Source organism: Pholcus phalangioides, unplaced genomic scaffold (genome assembly GCF_987345545.1).
Source record: "Pholcus phalangioides strain wild (caught in Gottingen) unplaced genomic scaffold, Ppha-v1.0 ptg000024l_1, whole genome shotgun sequence".
In the NCBI taxonomy this organism is placed as follows: domain Eukaryota; kingdom Metazoa; phylum Arthropoda; class Arachnida; order Araneae; family Pholcidae; genus Pholcus; species Pholcus phalangioides.
In genome coordinates this window covers 24170210-24195391 of record NW_028301616.1, presented here as the reverse complement: position 1 = coordinate 24195391, position 25182 = coordinate 24170210, and the positions used below count along the sequence as shown (strand labels likewise).

Below are 25182 nucleotides of genomic sequence, written 5' to 3'. Positions count from 1 at the left end.
TGTGTGTTCTGTATTTGTCTTTGTGTGTTAATTAAATTTAAAATTTCAATTTAAACAGTGGAGAATCGAAAAAAGTAGGCCTCCGAAATCCGACGGTGCGATATATATTAGCGCACCAACATATTTTTTTTATCATGTAAGGGCAATGTATGAATATGAGGGTTCGTAATGGAAAAATACCAAAATTTCTCGGGCTATCTTAAAAAATTTGTCATGCTGAAATGATCTACGTGCGATTGATGAACTCAATTCTAACATCACTAATATGCAATAGCAGGCATTAATTCTCGTACACTTCGTAAAGTCTCGAGAAATTTGGTAAAAAAAATAATGTGCGTATGTGTCTGGGCAAAAGACCAACATTTTCATCGTTAATTGAAAATTCTAAGAGTTTTCTTCAACTTTTATTAAAGATAATGTTCCAATTCATAAGTTTAATCCGGTATTTCCTGTAAAATAGTTCATATTCATCTGGAAAAAGAAACACGTTCATAAACTATATGATGTGCGCGAATTTTGAAACACCCTGCATTTACATTCTCGATGCTTTTCTATTAAAATCTCACCATATTCGAATCGCAGTCGACTTGTGCAATTTATGTTCCACGCAATGATGTCATCCAGCGCAATGAGTGTTGACGATCCCAGCTTTTCCAAGAAAAATTCACTCAAATTACGTGGTGCCATTTTTATCCCTTTGTGGTCTCAAACGAAAATGCAATCTTATATATTTCGATGACAGCAAACTGTATATATTACTTCAATTCGGAATGAAAATATACTAGAGAATAGCATAAAATTAATAAAACATTATCCCGACTTACGTCAGTCCGCATTTACATCTCTTCCTATAAAGGTAATTAAATATACATATATTTTTTTTTCCAATTAGACGCGCTTTGAGCTAAGCTCGAACGCTTTTGACGTCGCGTTTTCGAAAGGGAAAATGTTTCCCTCGTGATAAAAATAATAATATGGCCCGTATTTTACGTAACGCAATCCAATCTTTCCTGCATTTTCAACGAAGCTTACTTGAATTCGTAACCTTTATTGAAATCATACATGAATATAGTTTTTTATTGCTAATGAACAGACATTCTTATCACATATTTGACATGTTAAGCTTCTTTTCCTTTCCCCCGTGAAATTCACTTTGTTTCACCGCAGATGTCACAGTATGCCTTTATTTCCTACCCAAAAAGTAATTTGTCTATTTAAGGGCATTAATTGTTAATATTTCCCACTGTTGGTAGCTTCTTTGGTGAGAATCGGTGACTTCGTCGTTGAATACAATAGATTATGGTCATAAGCTTCCACATAAGTCTTATAATTGCTTTGTTATTTTAATAAAATAACAGTGGGAAATTTTACCTCAACTGTGTGTGTGTGTGTGACGACTCTCTTCGGTCTTGGAACAAATTACTGACATTAAGAAGAACTACGTTAGGGGGGTCATTCAAGTATTACGGCAGCATCGAGGGGATGGAGGAGGTTTCGGATCTGCTGACTTTTGATGACAAGGGAGGGGGTTTGAACGTTGTTTATGTCATCAACCACCCCTTTTTGAAGATATGAAATATTCTAAGCTGCTGACTAAATTTTGCTGACGGGAGGGGGGGAGGTCAAAAATGGCTGAAAATCTGCTTACTTAATACTTGAATGGTCCCTTAGAACTAACTACGACTTGAAGACATCACAACGATACCGTAGTCTAAAAAAATGGCATTGATGAAATCATCAACTAGACTTTTTATGAACTAAGTTACTTATATGTTATCACATCACACACGTAAAAAATCCACTTTCTTTTCTTCTCTTTACATCAACAGCTTTATCTAATATATCGCCTACCACGGCTAATATCTCGCGGACACGACATAAGCTTGATTTACAGACACCATCACAATCACCATCATGTAATTAGGCTGCCAACTCAACAAATATCGGTGACCCAGATCCTTGATGAAGAAAGAGACCCATAACAATCCCTCGCGGTGCAAAAAAAAAAACTATCAGATAACAAACATTACACGGACGAGGAAAAACAGCCACGATCACCGTGTCGAACCTCTATCGAACCAATCTCAGATGGATGTCGATTTTTCCTCCCTTGCGGACGTCAGCAGCATTCGGAAACCATCGGCTGGAAGCAAATACTGAATGTCACCTCAACAAAAAAGCACTCGGTGTATAACTTGTTAAATATACGCATATTACGCCGATGACTTATAGTTCTCGCCAAGGTCAACGATGTGCAAACACATATAAACATATTTCTTAGCCAAAACTAACGTGTGCCCATCTAATAGCTGTTACCCCATCGTCCTCGAGACTCTGAGAGGGTTGATCTGGAAATTTTTATTGGTCGGTCTCTTGGCGTCGACAAGAATAACTTCTCGGATGAGCTAAAGTGTTGGGAAATACAGCTCCAGGGGGGGGATTAATGGGTTTTTTTTGTATATATACACCCAACTTCCTTTCCGCATTCAGCTTAATACCCATTCCTGGAAAAGGATTGGGCACTCTTAGAAGTATAAAAGACGTTGGAGGAAAAAGATTGAAATTCCGTCTTTAGAATATCCGGAATAAAAATAACTGAAATCTCTCTCTAGATGGTAAATTGCATCGGGGGGGGGGGGGGGCCGAAATTATTTGGAGCAATGCAAACTTAAACCTCCAGAAAGGCTTTCCGAGACTCCCACCGTCATTGTAAATTTTCTGCGAAGTCGTGGGAAAATGTCCTTGAGGTGTCTGCTTGCGAAATCCAAGAATATATTAAAAGGTCAGAAACACCGCTACGGGGATCGTGGAATGGAATATATTCAGGAAAGAGTTCATTAGAGGAATGTGTCACTGGGAGAACGCTCTGAGGTGGGGGTTTTTCCGTTATAAATTTTCTGAAATTTTTTTTTTTATAGACTGGAGGTCTGATTTCATTTCGTCGAGACACCACCATAATCACCATTATTCCCCCTCGCCCCTTGCTGCATTTTACTGGTGAACCGTTGATCCTAGAGGCATATACTTCCAGTTAGAAAAAGTTTCTGTTATAACGTATTCTGTTAGAACTCAGTTACGTCATGTTTTTGCACAGGGTTGTCGTATATAGTTGTTAAGATATAGAAATTAATTTTTTAATGCTGACATCTTCTACTCAAACACCCAATTAGAAAGTTGTTTCCCTATTTCTCCCGAGACCGACAAAAAATTCCCCGTTTCTAAGTGCAGTATTCGCTGAGATATTTGAATTCAGAATCAGAGAAAGAGAGAGAGAGAGAATTTGAATTCAAATTCTTTCTCTCTCTCTCTCTGATTCTGAATTCAAATTCCTGAGAAATAACCGCATAAACTAACGGGGGGGACAACGCTTCTTTCACTATACTGTTCTTTCCCAACGTTTTCAAGATTTTTTATATCTAGGCTCATATTGTACTTGGAAAAGTGGATTTTTTGTTGTTGTTGTTCTCAGGAGAAACAGAGCAACAACTTTCCAGATAGGTTTTTGAGGACAGGTCTGCACGTATTAATAGTTAATTTTTATATTTTAATAATGAAACTACCCCTTGAAAAATAAATGACGTAACAGTTCTGAATGTTATGTGGATGCTTCTAACTTCTAACTAGAAGAATGCTTCTAAGATGAAGGATCCGTCTGTAAAATGCGGCAAGGAGAGAATTATGGAATCACCCTGTATATAAAATGTATATGGACACAATAATATGTGTGGCTTCATTTTCGACGAGCATAATTAGAATAGCGCATAAATTTTCTGTCGCATACGCAAATTCGACTTAAGGTATCCGACTACCTTCGAGAGCACTTCTGTATGAAATGGTACAGGAGTGAACTTCGACAGCATTTTTTGATAGAAAGGGTCTCGGAATAGTGGCAACAAATTTTGGTACCACTTTTGATACACATTTGATTATATAATCTCAAATTTTGGGAAAAGTTTGCGTAATATTCGAAACACAATTGCAAAAAATTCCGTTAATGAAATGTTCTGTGATTTTCACAGTACATTCAGCTAGTGATGTTGCAGGTCACGAACCAAAATTTAGAAGATTGCATGAGATAATCTTAAGTCACAGCCAAATATGTTAGTGTACGTGTGAATTTTCTGAAATTCCACCCTACATTTCGTCTTTAAAACCCTGCAATTCGAAAAACATGCGATAGACCTTAGATTTCGGTTCATAACCTCAACGATATATATATATATAGCAAAATATCATATTAAAATCCCGTAATGATACAATGTATAGATTTTGAGAAATCATGTCACAAACTCAAGTAAAATGTCAAAAATATCATTTTTCGACTAAAAACACATTTAAAGTTTTTATTGACGGACTAGCAAAAATACCCGACAAACCAGTCACGGCCCAGGCTCTGTCCCTCCAGGGATATAAGCCTTTTACCCTTGCGGGTTGTAAGCAAAAATACCCGGCGCTGCCCGGGTTTTCTTCAATTTCTGGGAAGATTGAGAAAGTGACGAAACGGATAAAGGAATGAGCTATAATACTGGCGGCATCGTAGAAGTGACAACCATTGCATGTCTGAAACGCATTGCTAGGGAACCACGGTAACCAAAGTAAACATTACGAAAGTGATTGTTGAGGCCTAGAAACCATTGTTTTCCGACAGTTTTTTTGCCCATTTCGGGCATTTGCCCTGCTCTGACGAACTTTTAAAGTAGCCTACGGTTCAATCCCGGTCCTGTTTAGCATATGTGCAAAATTAGGGGGGATGGTCGATCTAAAATTGTGTGTTTGTATAAAGAACAAACATATACATACAGACAAAGACTTTCACACTTATATATAAGACTAGCTATAATACCCGGCGCTGCCCGGGTTTTCTTCAATTTCTGTGAGAGGATTGATAATGTGGCAAACCATTAAAACGGAATAAAATATTAAACATAATACAGTCGAATCCCGTTATAACGAACTCCAAGATATCGGAGAATTTACTTCGTTAAAACGAAAGGAATTCCAGGTCTTTACATTGTTTCTATGCAAACTTACTGGGTGATTAGAAATTCGTTAAAACAAGATTTTCGTTATAACGGTATTCGTGAAAACGGGATTCGACTGTACTGACAGCATTAAAGAAGTGACAAACCATTGTAAAGGCATTTACACATGTCTGAAACGCATTGCTAGGGAACCACGATAACGAACGTAAACATTACGAAAGTGATTGTTGAGGCCTAGAAACCATTGTTGCACGACAGTGTTTTTGCCCATTTCGGGAATTTTCCCATCTCTGACAAACTTTTAAAGTAGCCTATCGTTCAAGTTGAGTCCCGTTTGGTATATATGCAAAATTTGGCGACGATAGATCTAAAATTGTAGATTTTATACAGAACATACAAACACAGACAGAAAATCAGTTTTGTATAAAGATTACTTGTATGTACAAACGCAAAACTGAAGTGGACGTAACTTCGGTTCCGAGCGTCATATAAGCAAAATAAGGTCTGTTTTGGAATCCCAAAAAAATAGGGCTTTCATTAAAAAATAATCGGTATTTTCTTCTAAAATGACGTTTTAGACGTAGTCGGGTACTTTAATTCAGAGAAACAATAATTTTCGATTTGGAAGAGATTTGAAGACTCTTAAGACATATAAAAAGACATCGTTAAAGAAGACATCGTTAAAGAAGATGAAATTCCGTCTTTTAGAATATCTGGAACGAAGAAAACTAAAATCTCCAGTCAACGCTCGATCGCGAATTGCGCGACGACAAAATTATTCGGAGAGCAACACAAGCTCATACCAAGGATCTTGAAGACTCCCCCGCCTTCATTATGAATTTCTGTGAGGTTGTAAAAAGGAAATGTCCTTGAGGTGTCTGTTTGCGAAATCCCCCAGAATATATTAAAAGGTCACAGACTGCTGCGGCTGCTGATCGTGGATCCTTAATATGTTTGGGAAAGAGTTCATTAGACTAGAGGAATGTGTCACTAGGAAAACGCTCAGAGGTTGTTTCGTGGATTCTCCGAACTGTTACCGGCTGGGGGCCCCCCGATTTCATTCAGAATTTTATTCTCACGAGTAGCTCAATATGACCAATATACAGGCCTGTAAGTACTAATGCGGACTTTAATCAACCGTCCATCGTACAGGTAGTTCTCAATTTAAAAAATTGCTCAAAAAGCGTCGAAAAGTTACCCTAAACTGAATTGAGAGTGGTGCCCGAGTGGAGCAGTGGTACGATGTTAGTTTACCACTGTGAATGTTACTGTCCACGAGTTCGAATCTGGGCGGAGAACATCCGAAGCAAGTTTTTAACCTACCGAGCCTGCGGTCTACAACCGATAGATGGCGCCAGCATTTTCCTCGTGGTAAAGTAGTATTGAGAGTGAAAATACAGTGTGCAACGGAATAAAAAAAATGTAAATTTTTATGTGTTCTCCCTGTTATTTAACTTCCAATTAGAAAGCTGTTGCCCTGTATCTCCAGCGCCCAACAGGGAAAAAAAATCCATGTTTCTAAGTGGAATATTCGCTAAGATATTTTTTGAATTCAAAAATCGGATGAAAATTAAGAAAATACAATATAAATGATTGGGTTGTCCGTTAGTTTTTTTGCTGTCCTTTCTCTATACCATAGTTTCCCAACCTTTTTTGGCCCATCGCCCCTTTCTTCAGAAATTCGCCCCCAACGCAATCTAACCCATAGGATACTATGCTACACCAGCAGCTTTTACCGCCCCCTGGAACTTTCCATCGCTCCCAAGGGGGCGTTAACGCCCACGTTGGGAATCACTGCTCTATACAAATCTACAATTTTAGATCGATCGTAACCAAATTTTGCATACATATCAAATAGGACCCGACTTGAACGATAGGCTACTTTAAAAGTTCGTCAGAGCTGGACAAATGACCAAAATGGGCAAAAAAAACTGTGGGGCAACAATGATTTTTGAGAGTCAACAATCACTTTCAGTACGTTTACTTTGCTTATGTTGGTTCCCTAGTAATGCGTTTCAGACGTATGACATATATGCTTTTACAATGGTTTTTACCACGTTTTTACCTCCCAGTAATGAGAGCTCCGAATCATAATCAACATCACTGAGGATCAGGCAAAGGATGATCCCCCATAGAAATAATCAGTGTTAAAATTGTGGATTTTACTGTAGAAATGCCAAAATTTAGTGGCGGGGGGGGGAGGGGGGGTTTCCGCCACATCAATAGTTTTAAAAATTGTATTGAATTTCTCGATTTTTGAAATATCGAGTTCGCTTAGAGATACGAAGCCCAGAAAATTAAATATGAAGTAATTCGCTGGACCTTTTTTTGAGTTGGATATCCATGCAGTAACATTAATTTCAACTTTTTATTCGTATCTTCTCGAGCATGAAAAATAATGTCTTCGTATTCTCTTTTAATATTCAACTGCACAAATTGATATAGTTCAGGTTGTTTTAAAATTAATTATGGGCCCGTAAAAAGCCCGTTTCAGCTACTTCGTTGGAAATTTTGCCTGTTGTGCCGTTGTATTTTTATTTAGAAAGTACATCGAAGAAATTCCACAGCTTTAATTAAGCATTTTTGGAAGCAGAAATAGGCAGATGGATAACTTGCAAGTTCGGGGGGGGGGGGGGAATCGAAATACCTAGTGCCCCTTGAAAAAGGAAAAAGGAGAAATATTCATTTCTACGTTTCTTTAAATCTAGATTTGTCTCTTTCATGAGTCGCACTGGAAGTCGCCATATTGGTTAACTTAGACACGGTTTGTATGCTACTGAAAGAGGGAGATACCACGTGATCCAAAAAACCTCATTGAGGAAAACTCGGGCATCGCCGGGTATTATACCTAGCTTTCTATAAAATGTGTTTTTGGCAGTAATTATTTTGAAGTGTCTAGAATGAACGAATTTTAATTGGATTCCCGTTGATCCATATGGAAATTCTGTGGTGTTTGTTCCGAACATGACAACTCCAAAATCACATTTTTGAGATATAAGCATTTTCATTGTCATTTAAAAATCAAAAATAAAGCATACACACAAATACAAATGAAAATATCATACACCAGCATGTTGTTTAGCTGTACGCACGTATTTGTGCATTTATCTCGCTTCTAATTAGTTATAATTAGCAAGATTTACTTTTAGATCAAAAAGCGATTTTTTTCGAGATATCATGTTCTGACCAAACACCACAGAATTATTGCCTTGGTTTCCGTCGGCTCCGGATTTCGCCGATTGTTTTCAGGCGGATTATCGACGAAAACCAAGTCCTATAAAAGTTTTAGCGAGTACTTTAAATATTTAATTCGACTTTATACCCTTAACATTCATTCGGAATTTCTTGAATAACTTTTAATTGCTTCAATGGCTGGTCAAACAGGGGTTGAAGAAGACAAATTTCCAATTAAGACAAAGGCAAATCATATTAATTTTGGACACTTGACTGTTCCAAGTAAATCAATGTATTTTTATGCAATTAGTAATTTTCGGGTTGAACAACTAGAATGAAGCTCACGTTTTCGGCAAATTTCCAATAAATTATTTGCAACAAAGTCTTCAAGTTTTAATTCATTCTGCGAGCGATCCGGCAACTTGCCAGCTCCTGAGGATTTTCTGACGGAATTGTGACACTGAGCAAAAAGAAAACGCATAGGCAGATTGTCAGATAATGTGATAATATAGCCGAGAAAAGGTAGAGAAAAAAATGTGTACACAATGGGTATCAATGAAACCTCTCCGAGGATTATATTATGGAAGATGGCAACAGACCAGTATTTGTCCGATTGCCCTATTTCTCCGAACAAATAACACGGAAGCACATTTCATTTCTTTTATATGTTTACCATCCTTCTAATGTATTTATTTCCCTTCGATCCCATTGTGCAAGTCTGCTCTTATTGTATCCTATTACATCCGAGTCCTATTGTAATTTAACTCGTTCAATAATGACACTAATGCGTTAGAAGTTTTGAAATACATGAATATGGACTTATTCAAACATGTTGAGGAATAAGATATGCTATTGGTCTGTCTTTGTTTACCATATGCGTGTGTATTTTCTTAATGGGATTCTCTATTGCAAAAATAAGGACTTGTCGGTACATAAGGGATTTATTTAGTTATCGAGTCGGTAAGGTTAGCGTGATCATGTTGTATCGTTGCTTTTGACTTACCAAATGGCTTCTTTTTCTTTTTCTTGGTAAGCAATGGTAATCTTATTCATGGTACAGTGAGTTTAATTTAAAAGTATATTTATCCATAGGAAAAGCATCGTGAGAATAGTTTCTTTACCCAAGAACGTGGAGGGTTGTTGACAAAAAAATATTGGTCAATGTTCAAGTATCATCGATGTATCCCCGAAACTGCATCTTTGTTAATATTTAGGAATAAAGAGGAAAAAAGATGAGTGGAGTTGGTTTCTTTCCATTATCAAAAACACACACCATCCTTCTCCTTTTTTATGTTATACTGTATTTTTTCCACTCATTCAGCAGTGCCTTTGTGGACACCATATGTAGTTGCCGGAGGTGATAATGACATTTAAATTGAAGTAGCTATTTATCCATAGTTAAATTTTATTTGACTCCACTAAGACTGTTCAATTCTAGATACGGTTAAATATACGGTTTATTAATTAGAAGAAACACACGGCACGTTAACACATATATACGAAATAATAATACACGGACACACAGTCAAAAGACATCTCTACTCTGCAAGAAACCAAAGCCTTCTCTCCCAAACAGCGGAAGAGAGGCTAAGAAAAGGCGCGCGCACATAACGAGGTGTTGGCAGATTTATGCTATTCGAAACCAACACCTACACACTCTTGCCGACAGCATCGCCACAGTACTCCCCCACGAGTCCGAAGGACGTTAAGCTTGATAAGGTGTTACAAAACGGACTTTCCGTCCGGACCTCGTGACGAAGCCCTGTGGCGAGGCTGGGGCATTACATATAGATGATTTGCGAACATTAGATTCTTTGCATTCGAGAGAATTAAACAAAAATGCAGGTTTTAAACGATCAATAGAAATACACTTAGATTCATTATTGATACGCAAAGTAAAAAATTTATCAGTCCTATTCAAAACTTCATAAGGTCCTTGGTAAGGCTGCTGTAGCGAACGCCTTACAGTGTCAACCCTCACAAAAACGTGTGTGGATCTGGCCAAGTCCTTGTGCACAAAAATGTTTTTTGAGGAATGATTGGACAAAGGCGAAGGACGAAGCTTTGACATAGTCATACGCAAGTTCGTGACATAATCAGATTTTGAGGTGTGCTTACCGGAATCTTTGAAGAAGTCTCCTGGTAACCTCAGAGATGTTCCGTAGACCATGTCCGCCGGCGTAGCACCAAAATCAGGTTTGAAACTTGAGCGTATCCCGAGTAGAATGGTAGGAAGAACGTCAACCCATCTTTCAGTGGCGTGACACATGATGGCAGCTTTCAAGTCCCTGTGGAATCTCTCGATGGCTCCATTGCTTTGTGGGTGGTAAGCGGTAGTACGCACCCTGTCCACACCCAGCAACTTCGCAAGAGATCGGAAGAGTTCAGATTCAAACTGAGAACCCCTGTCCGTAGTAATGCGTTCTGGAACGCCAAAACGGGAGATCCAATTCGACAGGAAAGCGAATGCCACAGTTTCAGCAGTCTGATCGGGTACAGGAATAGCTTCCGGCCATCTGGTGAATCGGTCACTGCAAGTCACAACGTAGCGATTTCCTTTACTTGGTGGAAGTGGACCCACGATGTCAATATGGACATGCGAGAACCTTGCGGAAGGTAATCCGAATGCACCAATAGGAGAATGTGTGTGACGACCAACTTTGGATCGCTGGCAATGGATGCAAGTTTTGCACCACTCTTTGCAGTCCCTTTCTAAAAATTTCCAGATGAATCGTCTGCGAACCATTTCAGTAGTAGCTTTGGCACCAGGGTGGGAGAGGTTGTGCACTGCATCAAAAATAGCGCGGCGAAACGTTGACGGTACGTAAGGTCTAATTGAACCAGTGGAAACATCACACTGTAGAGTGACTTCAGGAGAACCGAAAGTCATTGGTTTTAACTCGAGACCTGAGTCCATTTCACGAAGTAATCGCAATTCTTCCTCATCCTGAGCGCGAGCCATCTCGGCGAAATCGATACTAGGAGGTATTTCAATTTCCGATATTCTTGAAAATGCATCGGCTACTGCATTTCGATCGCCTGAAATGTGCTTGATACGGGTTGAAAATTGACTAATGAATTCTAGATGACGAATCTGCCTAGGTGAACATTTTTCACTTTTTTGGGAAAATGCATAGACCAATGGTTTGTGGTCTGTGAGAATTTCGAAGTCAGATCCCTCCAGCATATGTCGAAAATATTTAATTGCTGAATATATCGCTAGCAATTCTCGATCGTACGCACTGTATCTGCGTTCAGCTGAAGTTAGCTTACGCGAGAAGAATGCTAATGGCTGAGTTTGATCATTAACTGCTTGATTCAAAACTCCGCCAATCGCGAAATCAGACGCGTCGACAGCTAGAAGGAGATGCGCACTTGAAATAGGATGAGCCAATAGAGCAGCATTGGAAATCATTTCCTTGCATGACTCGAATGCAGATTTTGCTTCCTCAGACCAGACGATTTTTGTTTTATCCCGTTTTTGTTTGCCTTTAACTAGATCATGTAAACATGCTTGCGTAGAGGCAGCGTTTTTCATGAAACGATGATAAAAATTTATTAGTGCCAGAAAACGTCGCAGCTCATCGATTGTGTTGGGCAATGGATAGTCCAAAAGTGCGGTAACACGATCCGGCAACGGGGAAATGCCCTTTTCTGACACAAGATGACCTAAAAACTGAATTTCTTTGAGTCCAAATTGGCATTTGTCAGGATTGAGAACTAAACCGTATTCGCTTAGTCTCTTGAACAACACATCGAGATCTTGTTCATGCGACTTCTCATCAGCTGACGCAACAAGAATGTCGTCTAAGTAAACATAGCAGAAGTCGAGATCCGAGAGGATGCTGTCAACGAATCGTTGAAATGTTTGTGCGGCGTTCCTGAGCCCAAAGGTCATGAAAACATACTCAAAGAGACCGTGCGGTGTAATCACAGCCGTCTTGGGAATATCACTTTCTTTCACAGGAATCTGGTGGTATGCTTTTACAAGATCGAGTTTAGAAAATATTCTTTTTCCAGCCAGACCGAAAGAAAAGTCTTGAATATTGGGAATAGGATAACGATCAGGAGTAGTTACGGCATTCAACCGACGAAAATCACCACATATGCGCCAACCACCTGTCTTTTTTGGGACTAGGTGGATAGGACTAGCCCAAGGGCTTTTGCTAGGACGAATGATGCCTTGCTTCAAAAGCAAGTTAAATTCTTTCTTGACGGCAAAAAATTTTTCAGGAGAAAGACGTCTAGCCTTTGCGAAGACGGGAGGCCCTGATGTTTCGATGAAGTGGATAATGGCATGTGGTTTGGGTTGAGAATTTAAGACCGAACCAGTGAGATTTGGGAACTTGGTCAAAATTTTATGGTATGTAGTGGCACCAGAAACTGTAGTTAGACCGAGAGAAGGACCAGTGGTAACGACACCAAGAGAGTATAGAGTTGTCAAATTATCAACCAACCGGCGATTCTTGACATCAACAAGTAAACCGAATCTCTCCAAGAAATCGGCACCCAAAATAGGACTTGTGACGTCGGCCACTAAGAAATTGAATGAGAATATTCTCCTCAGTCCGAGATCAAGTTCAAAATGCTTAGTTCCATATGTGTGAATTTTAGTGCCATTAGCCGCATATAACGAAAGGTCGTCAGGCTTGGAAACTTTGGCAAGTGATTTAGGAAAACAGCTCACAGCTGCACCACTGTCAACAAGAAAACGAATTTTCGATTTTCTATCACAAATGAATAAGCGACTTTGAAAGTGGCAATCTCCGGCCGCCGCTGTAACAGGATTGCCCACTAGTTTTCCGAGTGTTGGCAAGGTGAAATGCAACGATGTGCTTTTTCACCATATCGAGCATGATACCAGCACAATTTGCGTCGATCGGAGCGATCTGAAGATTTTTTCCGCTCACGAGTTTTCGAATTGTTTCGCGACCGACCTCTGTATTGGTTTCGAGAACGAGAGAGCTCTTCGACTCGTGTAGCGAGCGATGTAATTTCTTTTTTAAGCTCATGCAACTCTGAAGAAGGCAGAGGAGGTTGAGACACCTGAGAAACGACAGCGTTGAAACTCGAAGCTTCTAATATGCGATCAGCTATCTGAGCTAAAGAGTCAAGAGGATCCCGACAAATCGACAAAATTTGTTGAACACTGACGGGTAATCTTTGCTGCCATAATGTGCTCAAAACATCATCACTGATTGTGTTATTCGACAAGTTTCGCATCTCACAAAGTAGCTGGGACGGTTTTTTGTCGCCTAGCTCGCACTCATGAAAAAGAGATTTCAAGCGAGCAGTTTCAGATTGAGCAAATCGGGAAAGAATACGTTTCTTTAGAGTCTCATATAAATCGTGTGAGGGAGGATTACGTACTAAATCACTCACGTAAGACAAGATTTTTGTGTCGAGAACGGAAATCACCGAATGAAACTTCGTCTTATCCGCGGTAATGCCTGCCGTGATAAACTGGGATTCCACTTGAAGGAACCATAAATCAACGTCGGCTTCCCAAAATGGAGGCGCACGGAATGAAACACGTGAGACTTCGGTTCCCGAAAGGGAAAGTTCAGTCTGACTAGCAGTTGCTTGCGGATTTGCCATAGCGAAAGAATGAAGACGGCAATAGTCCTACGAAAGAGAGAAATATTCACTCACCACGAAACTGAAATTAAAATCCACGTTGCAGAGAGGTATTCATGATTCGTTGTAACGAATCCGATAGTCCTGAGTCACCAGTTTGTGGACACCATATGTAGTTGCCGGAGGTGATAATGACATTTAAATTGAAGTAGCTATTTATCCATAGTTAAATTTTATTTGACTCCACTAAGACTGTTCAATTCTAGATACGGTTAAATATACGGTTTATTAATTAGAAGAAACACACGGCACGTTAACACATATATACGAAATAATAATACACGGACACACAGTCAAAAGACATCTCTACTCTGCAAGAAACCAAAGCCTTCTCTCCCAAACAGCGGAAGAGAGGCTAAGAAAAGGCGCGCGCACATAACGAGGTGTTGGCAGATTTATGCTATTCGAAACCAACACCTACACACTCTTGCCGACAGCATCGCCACACCTTCGCTCTCTTTCAGGCCTACAACCGGTACAATTATTCAATCATTGCACTTCACTCTTTGGTTAGAAAAATTGATGGCAGATGGCAGCACTACACATATTAATCATTACACAGTAACAAGCTTCACGTTAGATAGATACACAACGCGTGCACGCACATTCCAAGATGTACCAATTCGTTAGAAAAATGCCACAGAGGAATGTGGATTAGTCGCATGTGTGGTTTAGTAGTAGTAAGAGTGCCTTCTCTCTGTCCTTGAGTGGCGCCACAGTAGTAAGATGCTCATGTTCCACCCATGAAGGTTGCCGTCAGGTTCGCGAGTTTCGATCCTGAGGAAAAACAGGGATAACAACAATCTCCCTAACTCGCTTGAGGCGACCACCGATAGATAGCACCTTCATTTCCAACCCGACTTGATAGGCAATGAATGAATGAACGCCAGGGTCTCTGCCACCGGACTTATCCCGTTGCCGAGATCTCTTCCAGCCCAGCTTCGTGGCAGAGTCTGGAATAAAGTGAGTGTGTACACCTAACAGTCTGAGTGTGTAGCTAGTGTTGTGTATGATATTTCAGTGCTGCCATCTATACTTCAAATTGTGAGTGAAGTGTAATGATTGAATATTTGTAACGTTGTAGGCCTGTTGCTCTCAGTGGCGAGACTTTTTAACGGGGAGATCGGCTCACATTCGCGCCTTGAAGTTGGGAACCACAGAAAACCAACTTCAGCCAACCACCACTGTGGGGTTCGAACCCGGATCCTCGCATCGCGAGTCCGTCACTATAACCACTCGACCACCACAGCGGCCGACTTGATAGGCAGTAAATTTTTCTATGGTGATATGACCGGAGTTGCTGCACTGTAAATTAGTAGTGTTTTCTTTCTTATCGTGGGAATCCAGGCTTGAACCTGCGGTAAAATTCCATGCACGAATGTGAGCAGGACTTCCGTTTAAACGAAAACTCTCCGCAGAGAGCAGGCAGAAGTAGTAGACCTTCGATACGATCCTTACATATCATGTAAAACTGCAACTCGAACAGAATCTAACATCGACAATAGCATTTTGGTACCTGCCGTTGACAACTTTTGGATCTTACGAGAAGTGATGCACCAACGCTGGCAGGATCATTGGAGCAATCAAACTAATAATAAATTACATGCAATCAGGCCCACAATTAGTTATTGGTAGAGCGCAGAAGTTTAGCCACTAAAAATGGTCGAAGTAGGTAGGCAAAAAGGCACTAAAAATGCCTAAAATAGGCATTAAAAAAGGACATTTATAATTTATGGAAGGAGGAAAAAAATAATTAAAAACTAAGGTATTAATGGTCCAAAATCTAACTCTGAAAAGTTGGTTGCGCTTAGTCTGTCTACTGTTTTAATTGCAGTTTTAATTACTGCATTGTTATCCAAGTTAAATTGATTTCAAGCCTTAAATAAAATGTTAGCAATTAGTACTGAGAGTTGGAAAACATGAAGAAGTCCAATTTTTTTGTTCCCAATATCCAAAATAATCAAGTTTTACAGACAATGGCTTCGAAAATTCACTAATAAACTTAAAACTGTGTTGAAATAGGCATTTACATGGGCGGTTGCCCCCCCCCCTTCCCTCAGCTTCAAAGGTGGAGTCATCTGATCTAATGTATATATATATATATATGAATTAACATCGTCATCGTGCCTCCTCCCCCAGATTTTTAAGCCTATCACCGCCTATGGGCACCGCCAAATATCAAAGAGGCTTTTTTTATCACAAAGTTTGAAAATAGGCAGGAAAAGGCACACATTTATGGTGTAATGCCTGAACTTCCTGGCTCATTGGCGTTCGAGCTGCAGAACCAATCACAAAGAATAAGTTCTGTTCACCCGGTTGCGTATAGAGCAGCGGTTCTCAACCGGTGCTCCGCGGAGCCCTTGGGGCTCCGTGTGCAACTCCCAGCGGCTCCGCGGCGACTCGAGGAAAATAAAACTAATCAGTAAATTTGATAGATAAGTAAATAAGAGAGGCCTACAAGGTTCTGCCATAAAAATTATGTACGAAAAAGGGCTCCTCGAGTCAAACAGGGCTCCGCCATAGAAATTATATACTGAAAAGGGCTCCGCGAGTCAAAAAAGGTCGAGAACCGCTGGTATAGAGGACACAGTCGCCTCTTACAATAATACTTTCTATTACGAAAGAATGGACCCGAGTGCCCACATTGCTAAAGTTCATTGACCATTGCTCATGTTCTTAGTTGTAGACATCATCGTCATCATTTCACGACCGCTTTTGGTCATAGTCATCTTTCACTTCGAGGCATTCCATATAACCATAGTGACGTATCTCGCATTTTTAAATTCACAAAAGCCATTGGTTTTTATGACAAACTATAGTTTCGGCCATGGTTTTTACGTTTCACCCATCACTGTGTTTTTAATAGATGCTTTCCTGACATAACAAGAACAAATTTTATCTCATTTTCAATTTCTCATGTGTTTTGGCTCAATTTGACCTATTGTTCGAAATTCAATTCAATCATCGAAATACGCAAAATCATAAAAATATATGAAAATTCATAGAAATCCTAGCACACGGAGTCCCAAATTGAAGAAAAAAATAGGATTTATTTTCGATCAAATCATCTCTTGAGATGAAGACATTCTACAATATCCGTATCTGCCGAAATCCTTATTATTTTTGCTACTGAAATATTTGTATCTGTATATATTTCCCGGAAAAAAGAACGTAACAGTAATGCTCCTACCAGGAGAAAATTCACAGGATCTGTTGTTTACGTGTAGGAAGACTTTGCAAAAAAGAAGTACCAATCGAAGCGTACTTTATTGGTTGCGCGAAGCACGTGCGTTGCATAATTCATGCATTCGATCAAAGCTCATTTACGTTTGCGAGATGCTACTGTCCAATGAAAAAAATTTTTGAAGAAACGGAATAAAAAAAGGCGTATTCGAGAGAGGAAATTTCGGGACAACAACAGCCGGAATTTCTTTTACGAATTTGAATTTCACGTTTCGGTAGTTGGGATTGATCGCCGTTCAGCTTCTGGAAGGAGATGGAAAGAGACAGATACAAGGTATAAAAGACTATTGAGATAGATATACATGGGTTTGAAACATTGGGGAGATTCCGCGACTCTGTATTTTATGACAGTTTTATTCAACTGTTGTTACATGGGAGATGCTGGTGCGCATTTTGTCCATCAGTCGGATGAGGAAGTCTCTCTTCTTTTTTTTTCAAAGCCCGATTCGAATTGAGTTCCCCTCAGGAACCGATTTTATGCAGGTAATATTATACAGCCGGACCCGCTTACAACGAAATCGGAAAAGACGGTGAAACTTTTCGTTGCATGGGAACCTCGTGATGTCCGTAGCGACTTGAAACATTATGCGTTTGAGCAATATGAAACAGCATTTAAATGCACGACAAACATTTTTCAATAACCTGAGTATTCTTGAAATAAGAGAGATTAAACTAATCAAAAGAAGTCAAAATTTGAATGGAAATGAAAAATCCAGGTAATTAATTTAAGGCAATTATTAAAATCCATTCGTAACTAAATCCATGAAAGGAAATGTTTTTTTTTTCTTCGAGATATGACTGTGGACGTTGAGCGTTTTGCGTTGAAATAATTTCTTCCCAATAAACATGCAAGATGTAATGCTTTTTCTGCTACAGGGTGGGCAAAAAGTCCGTAGAAACTTTAAAAATGAATAAAAACCGGAAAAAACCTAAATAAAAAATGGTTTCAGGGTTAGTTCGTATATTTTTTATACAGAAAAAACTTAAAAAACAGCCGATAGGTGGCGCTGGTATGAGCGACTACGGTGGATAATGTGCAAATGAGACGGTTATAAGAACTAGCGCGCCTAATGCACAATCAGTTAGTTCACCGTTGTAAACCGTGTATGTGGACCTGCTGCACTGTGTCGTTGCTGGATTTGTGACTCACCTGCAATGTGTTATCCACTGTGATGGTGGTGGTCATGTGGCTGTAATAAACGATTTGGAGGCATTCTGTTCGTTATTTGCGTATCTTTTCTTTGACTTGTGTAGGTCAGTGCTACCTATCGGCTGTTTTGAGTTATTTTTCTTTCCTGTCTTACAAAAATTCCCGTGGCCTAGCGATGCTAACCCTGCAAACCGTTTTTGGATTCGGTTATTTTTCCGGCTTTTATAAATTTTTAAAGTTTCTACGAACTTTTTGCAGACCCTGTACTAAGAGACCGGTTACTGCAGGACCCTATGAGAAGGACTATCTCATGAGGAGACGCTGGAGTGGGCACCAGCGGACGTCACGCTGCGCTCGAGTGGCGTGGTGATAAGATGCTCGCCTACCATAGAGAATGTTGGAAGAGAACCTAGGACCGTCACGGTCGTAAGTTCAAACCCCGGGGGGAAAATATAGATAAGCTATATTCCCTGACTAGTTTATAGCACCTTCATTTCCAACCCAATTCATTAATGGTAGTAAATTGCAATATAGCGATATAGCCAGAGGTGATGTTTGGTGAAGTAGCTGACGGTACGCATGACGTCATTCCCCTGCTGAACCGAGTGCGTCCGCTTTGCTACCTTGTTAATTTCGATAGTTTGCATCGCTGTCCTGCACATTTTCTCATGAAAAGGCTATTACAAAATCATCTCTTCGATTATTGTCATTAGTATCTGTATATTTATTGGCTTGCTTCGTTCAACCACTTAAACATTTAAAATGAGAAATTTCGCATTTGCCTATGAGGTAACTTATTTTCCTTGGATCTGTTTCAGCTGAATCACGTAATGTCAGTTGACTTTTTATTGGGTTGATTGATTGAAAGTCAATTCGAGACACCAGACCAGACCAGAATTGAACGTTTCCGTCGCTGCCCAGCCTTTGCAGGCTGTCTGGCGACTTACAGATCACCAGGGGTGGTATGAGAAGGAAAAAGACAAGTTTGTGCATGTGTGTAAGGTATGTAGTGTATGTGTGTGTGTAGAGAATGAATGAGCCAGGAGAGTATTGTTTACAAATCTTCGCGAAATGAATGCTCATCGAGATAAAACACAACACAATCGAAGAACAAGGGGGAAATGCCTTAAGGGAAGCAGCTGATGATATGCTACCCAAAAACCCCAACATTATAAATATTTACATAATCGAGAGACACTAACCAGAGATGTTTGAGGTACTGTTGAACCGTCATCAGTCATATAACCATAATCAAGAACGTCAAAGAAAAAGTTATAATGAAGACATGACACATACCATCTCTGTATTGCAATAACATCAGTTTCAACACGACACGAACCCAATGCACCATTTTATGCAAGCTCAATTTATGAATAAATGAGAAAAATTAATTGCGAAAAAAAAAAACAAAAAAAAAACACACACACACACATATAAATGCCTCTGAATTGCAATCACAGCATCCGCAATATCAAACAAAACTGATATTAGATTGATAAATTGTTTTGAAAAAAAAAAAATCAAAATCATGAAAATGTTCTGCAAATTACATCAATTCGTCACCAAATCCACGCTCAGCAAGTCCATTGGCCTAGAGTGTACTGTGGGTATTCTAGGGTCATAATAGACAATTTCTCTAAGATGCGGGTGTTCAGAAGATCGTAGCCTGTCAAAATGAGCATTGGCAAGCTCCTTGATATAGTCCAAGATTAGTGGTAAGTCAAGATCTTGACTTACCACTAATCTTGGACTATATCAAGGAGCTTGCCAATGCTCATTTTGACAGGCTACGTCAAAATGTCAATTCAGACAGTGTCAATTCAGACAAATGTCAATTCAGTCAATGCTACAGTCAATTCGAGACAGATAATTTCAATTATATTTTGAATATTATTCAACTTTATTAACTTTTTCAACTATAATGTTCTTCTAATACTTCTAATACTTTCTAATACTTCTTAATAATCTTCTAATACTTCTTAATAATCTTCTAATACTTCTATAACTTCTAATACTTTTTTTTTTATTATATTTTTGTTTTCACTCTATTTAGGTGTAGGCTTCAGAAGCCTTGGACTCCGTTATTAAAAATACATTGAAAGGCTGGACACACTCAGCTTCACATCTCAAAGAGATATCGAAGCAGAGTACCGTTATTACCAATACAACTGCAACATAGAAATGTGGGAAGCAAATATAAAAAAAATCCTAATATGCAATGTTTGAAGTTATTATTTTAAATGCTAATATCGAAAGGTATTATAACTATGTATATCGAAAGGCACGCCGACTATTTCTTGGATTTAATCCATTTCTTAGCTTATAGATCATAAATAGGTCATTAAAAATACCTCACGCACATACCAGTGACACTACAACTACAGTATAACGAGAAATCTCTCACTTGAAACAGTAAATTAAGCAACTAAAATTTAAGATAAGCCACATCAATACAGCACATTTTGTATGCTGATACCGTCTGTTGAAATAAGTATCGGGGCCGTGATGTCACAAATCAGCTCCGTGACCACGTCCACTGAGCCAAGGCGGCATGCGCGACTTTAAAGAATGAAACAGCACTTACCATACAGGATGATTCAAACTGTTTGTCCGCAGGGCTTTAGACGTGTACTTTCAACTACGAAAAGTTTTCCCAATGACATGCGGTTTCTTTAAATGATGCAATTTTTTGAGGGATCGTATAGGGCCTGCACATAACAAGTAAAAACATTGACGTTTTATACAATTCCTGTCTCTCGTGAGGCCAAAAAAAAATTCCATGTTTTATGTGCAAAGATATTATAGAATTCAAAAATCGGAGAAGATTGAATCGGGGAATCGAGAAATAGAACAGCATAAATAAGGGAAAGAAGCGTTGTCCGTTATTTTTTGCTGTTGTCACTCAAATTTTCTTCGATTTTTGAAATCAAGTATCTCGGTGAATATACTGTCACTTAGAAAAAAACTTTTTTTTTTTTTGCCTCAGGAGAGACAACTTTTTAATTGGGTTGGACAGGGTGGTTATATAAAACGATTATTTTTATATTTCAATACATATACAACCCCTTGCAACATGAATGAAGTGTTTGAATTCTCCGCAGTCTGCTTGTAGACATCAGTAAGTAGTCCACTTTCCCTTACAATATTCATGGAAACAAACTCCACTGCTCGCATGCCGGTATCATCCTTGTGAGGAAAAGGAATGATCGGGCTCAGAATTGGCGATTTTTATGCCCCACATCCAATCACTATGCGATATTTGCGAGCCAATTAGAAAGATCCTACGCCAAAATAAGAAGAAACGAAATAGGATGCAGTGTTTGAAAATGTGGCAAACTTGATAGGTAGTCTGAATGACGTTTATGGCAAACCGTGAGGAGGCCTTCTATGTCTAGGGGGTGCTGGTTCTACACGTTATTTGGATACTTTTTCTAACTGGAAGTATGCTTTTAAGATCAGCGGTTCGCCAGTAAAATGCGGCAAAGGTAATTAAGTAATACAAATACAAGGCCACAACAGGCAAAACGCCCAACGAGGCGGCCGAGGAAAAAGATGCCTGTAAAAAATATGGATGTCATATATTTCTAAAATAAATCAAACCAATTAAAAATGGAATCAAAAATCACCCTCTACATTATAATTGGTATTACCTCTGAATCTTTGATCTCTGCACATTCTAATTCGGCTTCTTCACCGTCAAGTAATATTGACACGATGTTGCTTTCGTCACTTTCGTCTGAAAAAAAGGTACAGTTTGTTTTATTAATTCATATTGCTAAGAGTGAAATCAAGAAATAAAATACAAATGAAAAATTATGGTCACAACCCATTCAAATTTCTTAAATTACTAAAAGAAATGACGAGTAGTAACTGTAGTACTAGTATTTACCATCACCCGTTAATCGCCATATAGAAAAGCTATTTGCTACTAGAATTTACTGCTAGTAAAATCCCGCAGAAATGGTTGCACCTGCATTTTTTCTATTTTTGGCACCTGACGATGCATGTTTGTTAGAGTCAGGCATGTTTTATGTAGCGCCTGAGTGGGATGATGATAAGACGCTGTCACAGTCCTAGGTTCAAACCCGAGGGAGGATATATAGATAAGATATTTTCCCCTAATGAGCTTGAGGAGACCACCGATAGACAGCACAGTCATATGCAACCCATCTCATTAATGACTGTCAATTGTAATATAACGATATGGCCAGAGTTGGCATTTGCTGTAGTAGTAGGCATGTTATGTGTTCGTGTGCTGTCATCTATTTATTTCTTGCCATCACCGGTGCAGTCAGATTACAAATTAATACTATTTAACCATAAAAGGAACAATTATATTGGAAGTTTTTACTTCGGTCCAAGTACGAACTATCGGCTGAATATCTGAGATAATCTTGTGTGTGTGTGTAAAAGCTCTATCTATCTTCTCTAAGATTAAAAGTAATTTTTATTCGCAATTTTTCCTCAAAAGAACCTTTTTCCTAGTACAATAAAGAGTTCATAAGAATTATAGCCTCTATAGTATAATTTAATTTATTATTTCGGACTACTTTAAGTCTGTTTTCCACCGACAGGATTGGGCGATTAGCCATGCAAATCAGCGGATGTTAATTCCCGCTAACCTGCAGCAATAAATTGACTACACATTTATTTTATACACAAACAGTGAATACATTTTAGATGATTAGTTAGATGATAGTGATAACGACCCCCAGGCTCTGTCGCACTCGGTGATGTAAGCACACCGAGTGCGAACCTACGGGGAACCTAATCATTTATTAAACTTGAACAAGATATATATGTACATGATCAGGTGTCATATTATACCCATCGCCAGTGAGCAAGTATAAAATTTATGATAGAAAAATGATGATGGAGATAAATAAATCGCAGTTATAAATCCCATAACCGAGAATAGTTTTCGGTTTCTCTTCGGAGATTTTCATTGATTGATAAAATTATTAGTTAGATGGCAGCACCTGCTGTATAGACATAACACACGCAACTCACCAATTCAAGACGAGCTGTTGTCCAACTTCCGAAGTCGGAAGCGAAAATGGAGCAGGTTACTCTGTTTTCCCTTTAAAAAGTCTCGCCACAGACAGCAACAAGCCTACAGCGGTACAATAATTCAATCATTGCACTTCACTCGTAGTTAGACATCAAATGCGGCAATTTACTATCGATGAAGTTGGGCTAGAAATGAAGGCGCTATCTGTCGGTGGTCGCTCCAGGTTCGTTAAGAAAAAACCTGTTCTCTACATTCTTCCCCCCAGAAATCCACCGCATATACCTGACCGCAACCCTCATGTTGGTACCATGACCAATAATGGTCCGATCCGTACCTTGTGCAGCCCGTAAGTAAACATGCGATAAACGGACGCAGATGGCCTTCCTACAATCTGCAGATAAACATGGATGCCAAAATTCACTCCGAACCAAAAGGAAGTCTTCAACAAACAATTCCCAATTAGTCGAATCGTGGCTAGAAACTAGTATAAACTAACGAGTTTGGTCTACGAGACTGTCTAAAGATGACTGTATACGAAATTGTACGATGTCCAAGAAGTCGCCATAAACAAAATGAAGCAATTCGATCAAAAAGAACCTGTCCAGAATTGAAACTAGATATAACAGCTACAAAATTAATAACTATCCTGTACTCACAGCTGGTACGTCGTAAAAAAAATTGATCGTAATAATCGTTATCAATTCAACGTGTATTCAATAATTTATTCTATTCAGAGCCTTGTACTTGACAAAAAAAAAATTGTTCGAGAATCATTTTCATGAAAATGAAAACCTCGCGTCAAGTTGAAGGAAAAACGAGATTTCAGCAAAAGCAATAGAAATGTAGAAATTTGTAACAGAAATTTTAAGAAAAAGTACAGTAAAAAACACCTGATGGAGGAATTGACATTTACGTGAAAGAAGAAATTAATATTTTAATTGGAAATATGCATTCATTTTCGGTATAAGAGACATATTTCATTGCGGAACGACAACATCTGCCGCTTTCCCGTGTTGGAGAAATTTTCCGAAATACATAATAATAATAAACATGCCTTTGAGCTTATTTACATATTTGATACCACTCAATGCACGACAATGGCAACCACGAACGATTCTCGTGGAAACTGTAATTAAAACGGTTACGTTGTTTTCCTTTCAAACGAATCTCATTAAAAATTTACTCAGGAATTAAAAATGGTTACGTTTTCTCTCCCGTTATAATGAGAATATGCCTAATTATTATTGGAACTTGTTACAGGAGTATTTTTTGAACGAAAAACACCCGAATAGAGTTTTGAAACTAATGACAATAACAGCTCTTCCATGTTGTTGATTGAGACTTTACGTGGACGTGAAAATTCATGTAGTTTATAGAGTGACTTTCCAAGAGTTTAAGTGGCGCAATTTGCTTTAATGCACATTTTTTTCTAGCTTGAATTTCAAAACTATTAATTGAATTAATTATTTTACCTCATTTTTTGAAAGACCTCGCTTGGTTATTTGCACTTGTGGACGAAAGTCGGCGCCAAAACGAGGCATTTGGCTATTGGGAATTCCCCTAACCGAGTGGTTGGCGAAATTTTTCTGCGAAAGATGGAGAAGAGGAGCCGTCCTCTGAACTGGCTATGAACAGTTGGTCATGTCTAATCAGCTCTCGTGTGTTTAAATACGTCATTGGTGTGGCATAAATGATGACAAATGATCATGAATTTTCTGAAAACTACTATTCAAATGGACAGCCAAACTATTGCAGTGGAACTTCGGTTAACGAGCTTAATTCGTTCTGCCAACGTGCTCGTTATTCGAATCAAATTTCCCAATAGGAAATAATGGAAACTCGGATAATTCGTTCCACAATTATTCATTCACATAAAAATGACTAATAGAAACGGCATTCAATCAGTAATTAAACACAATAATAATTATACATAATGCAATTAAACATGCACAATATAAATAACGTCATAAATAAACGTACAATAC

At 38.8% G+C, this 25182-nt stretch overlaps 1 protein-coding gene across 1 annotated transcript in view; it reads right to left on the bottom strand.

Moving 5' to 3' along the window:
- LOC149069052 (uncharacterized) overlaps positions 1–25182 on the bottom strand; it is a 54921-nt gene that overhangs the window by 6572 nt on the left and 23167 nt on the right. The window contains exon 3 of the mRNA XM_089251214.1: positions 21837–21922. Coding sequence (XP_089107340.1) covers positions 21837–21922 — 86 coding nt within the window. The remainder of the gene's footprint in view (positions 1–21836; positions 21923–25182) is intronic.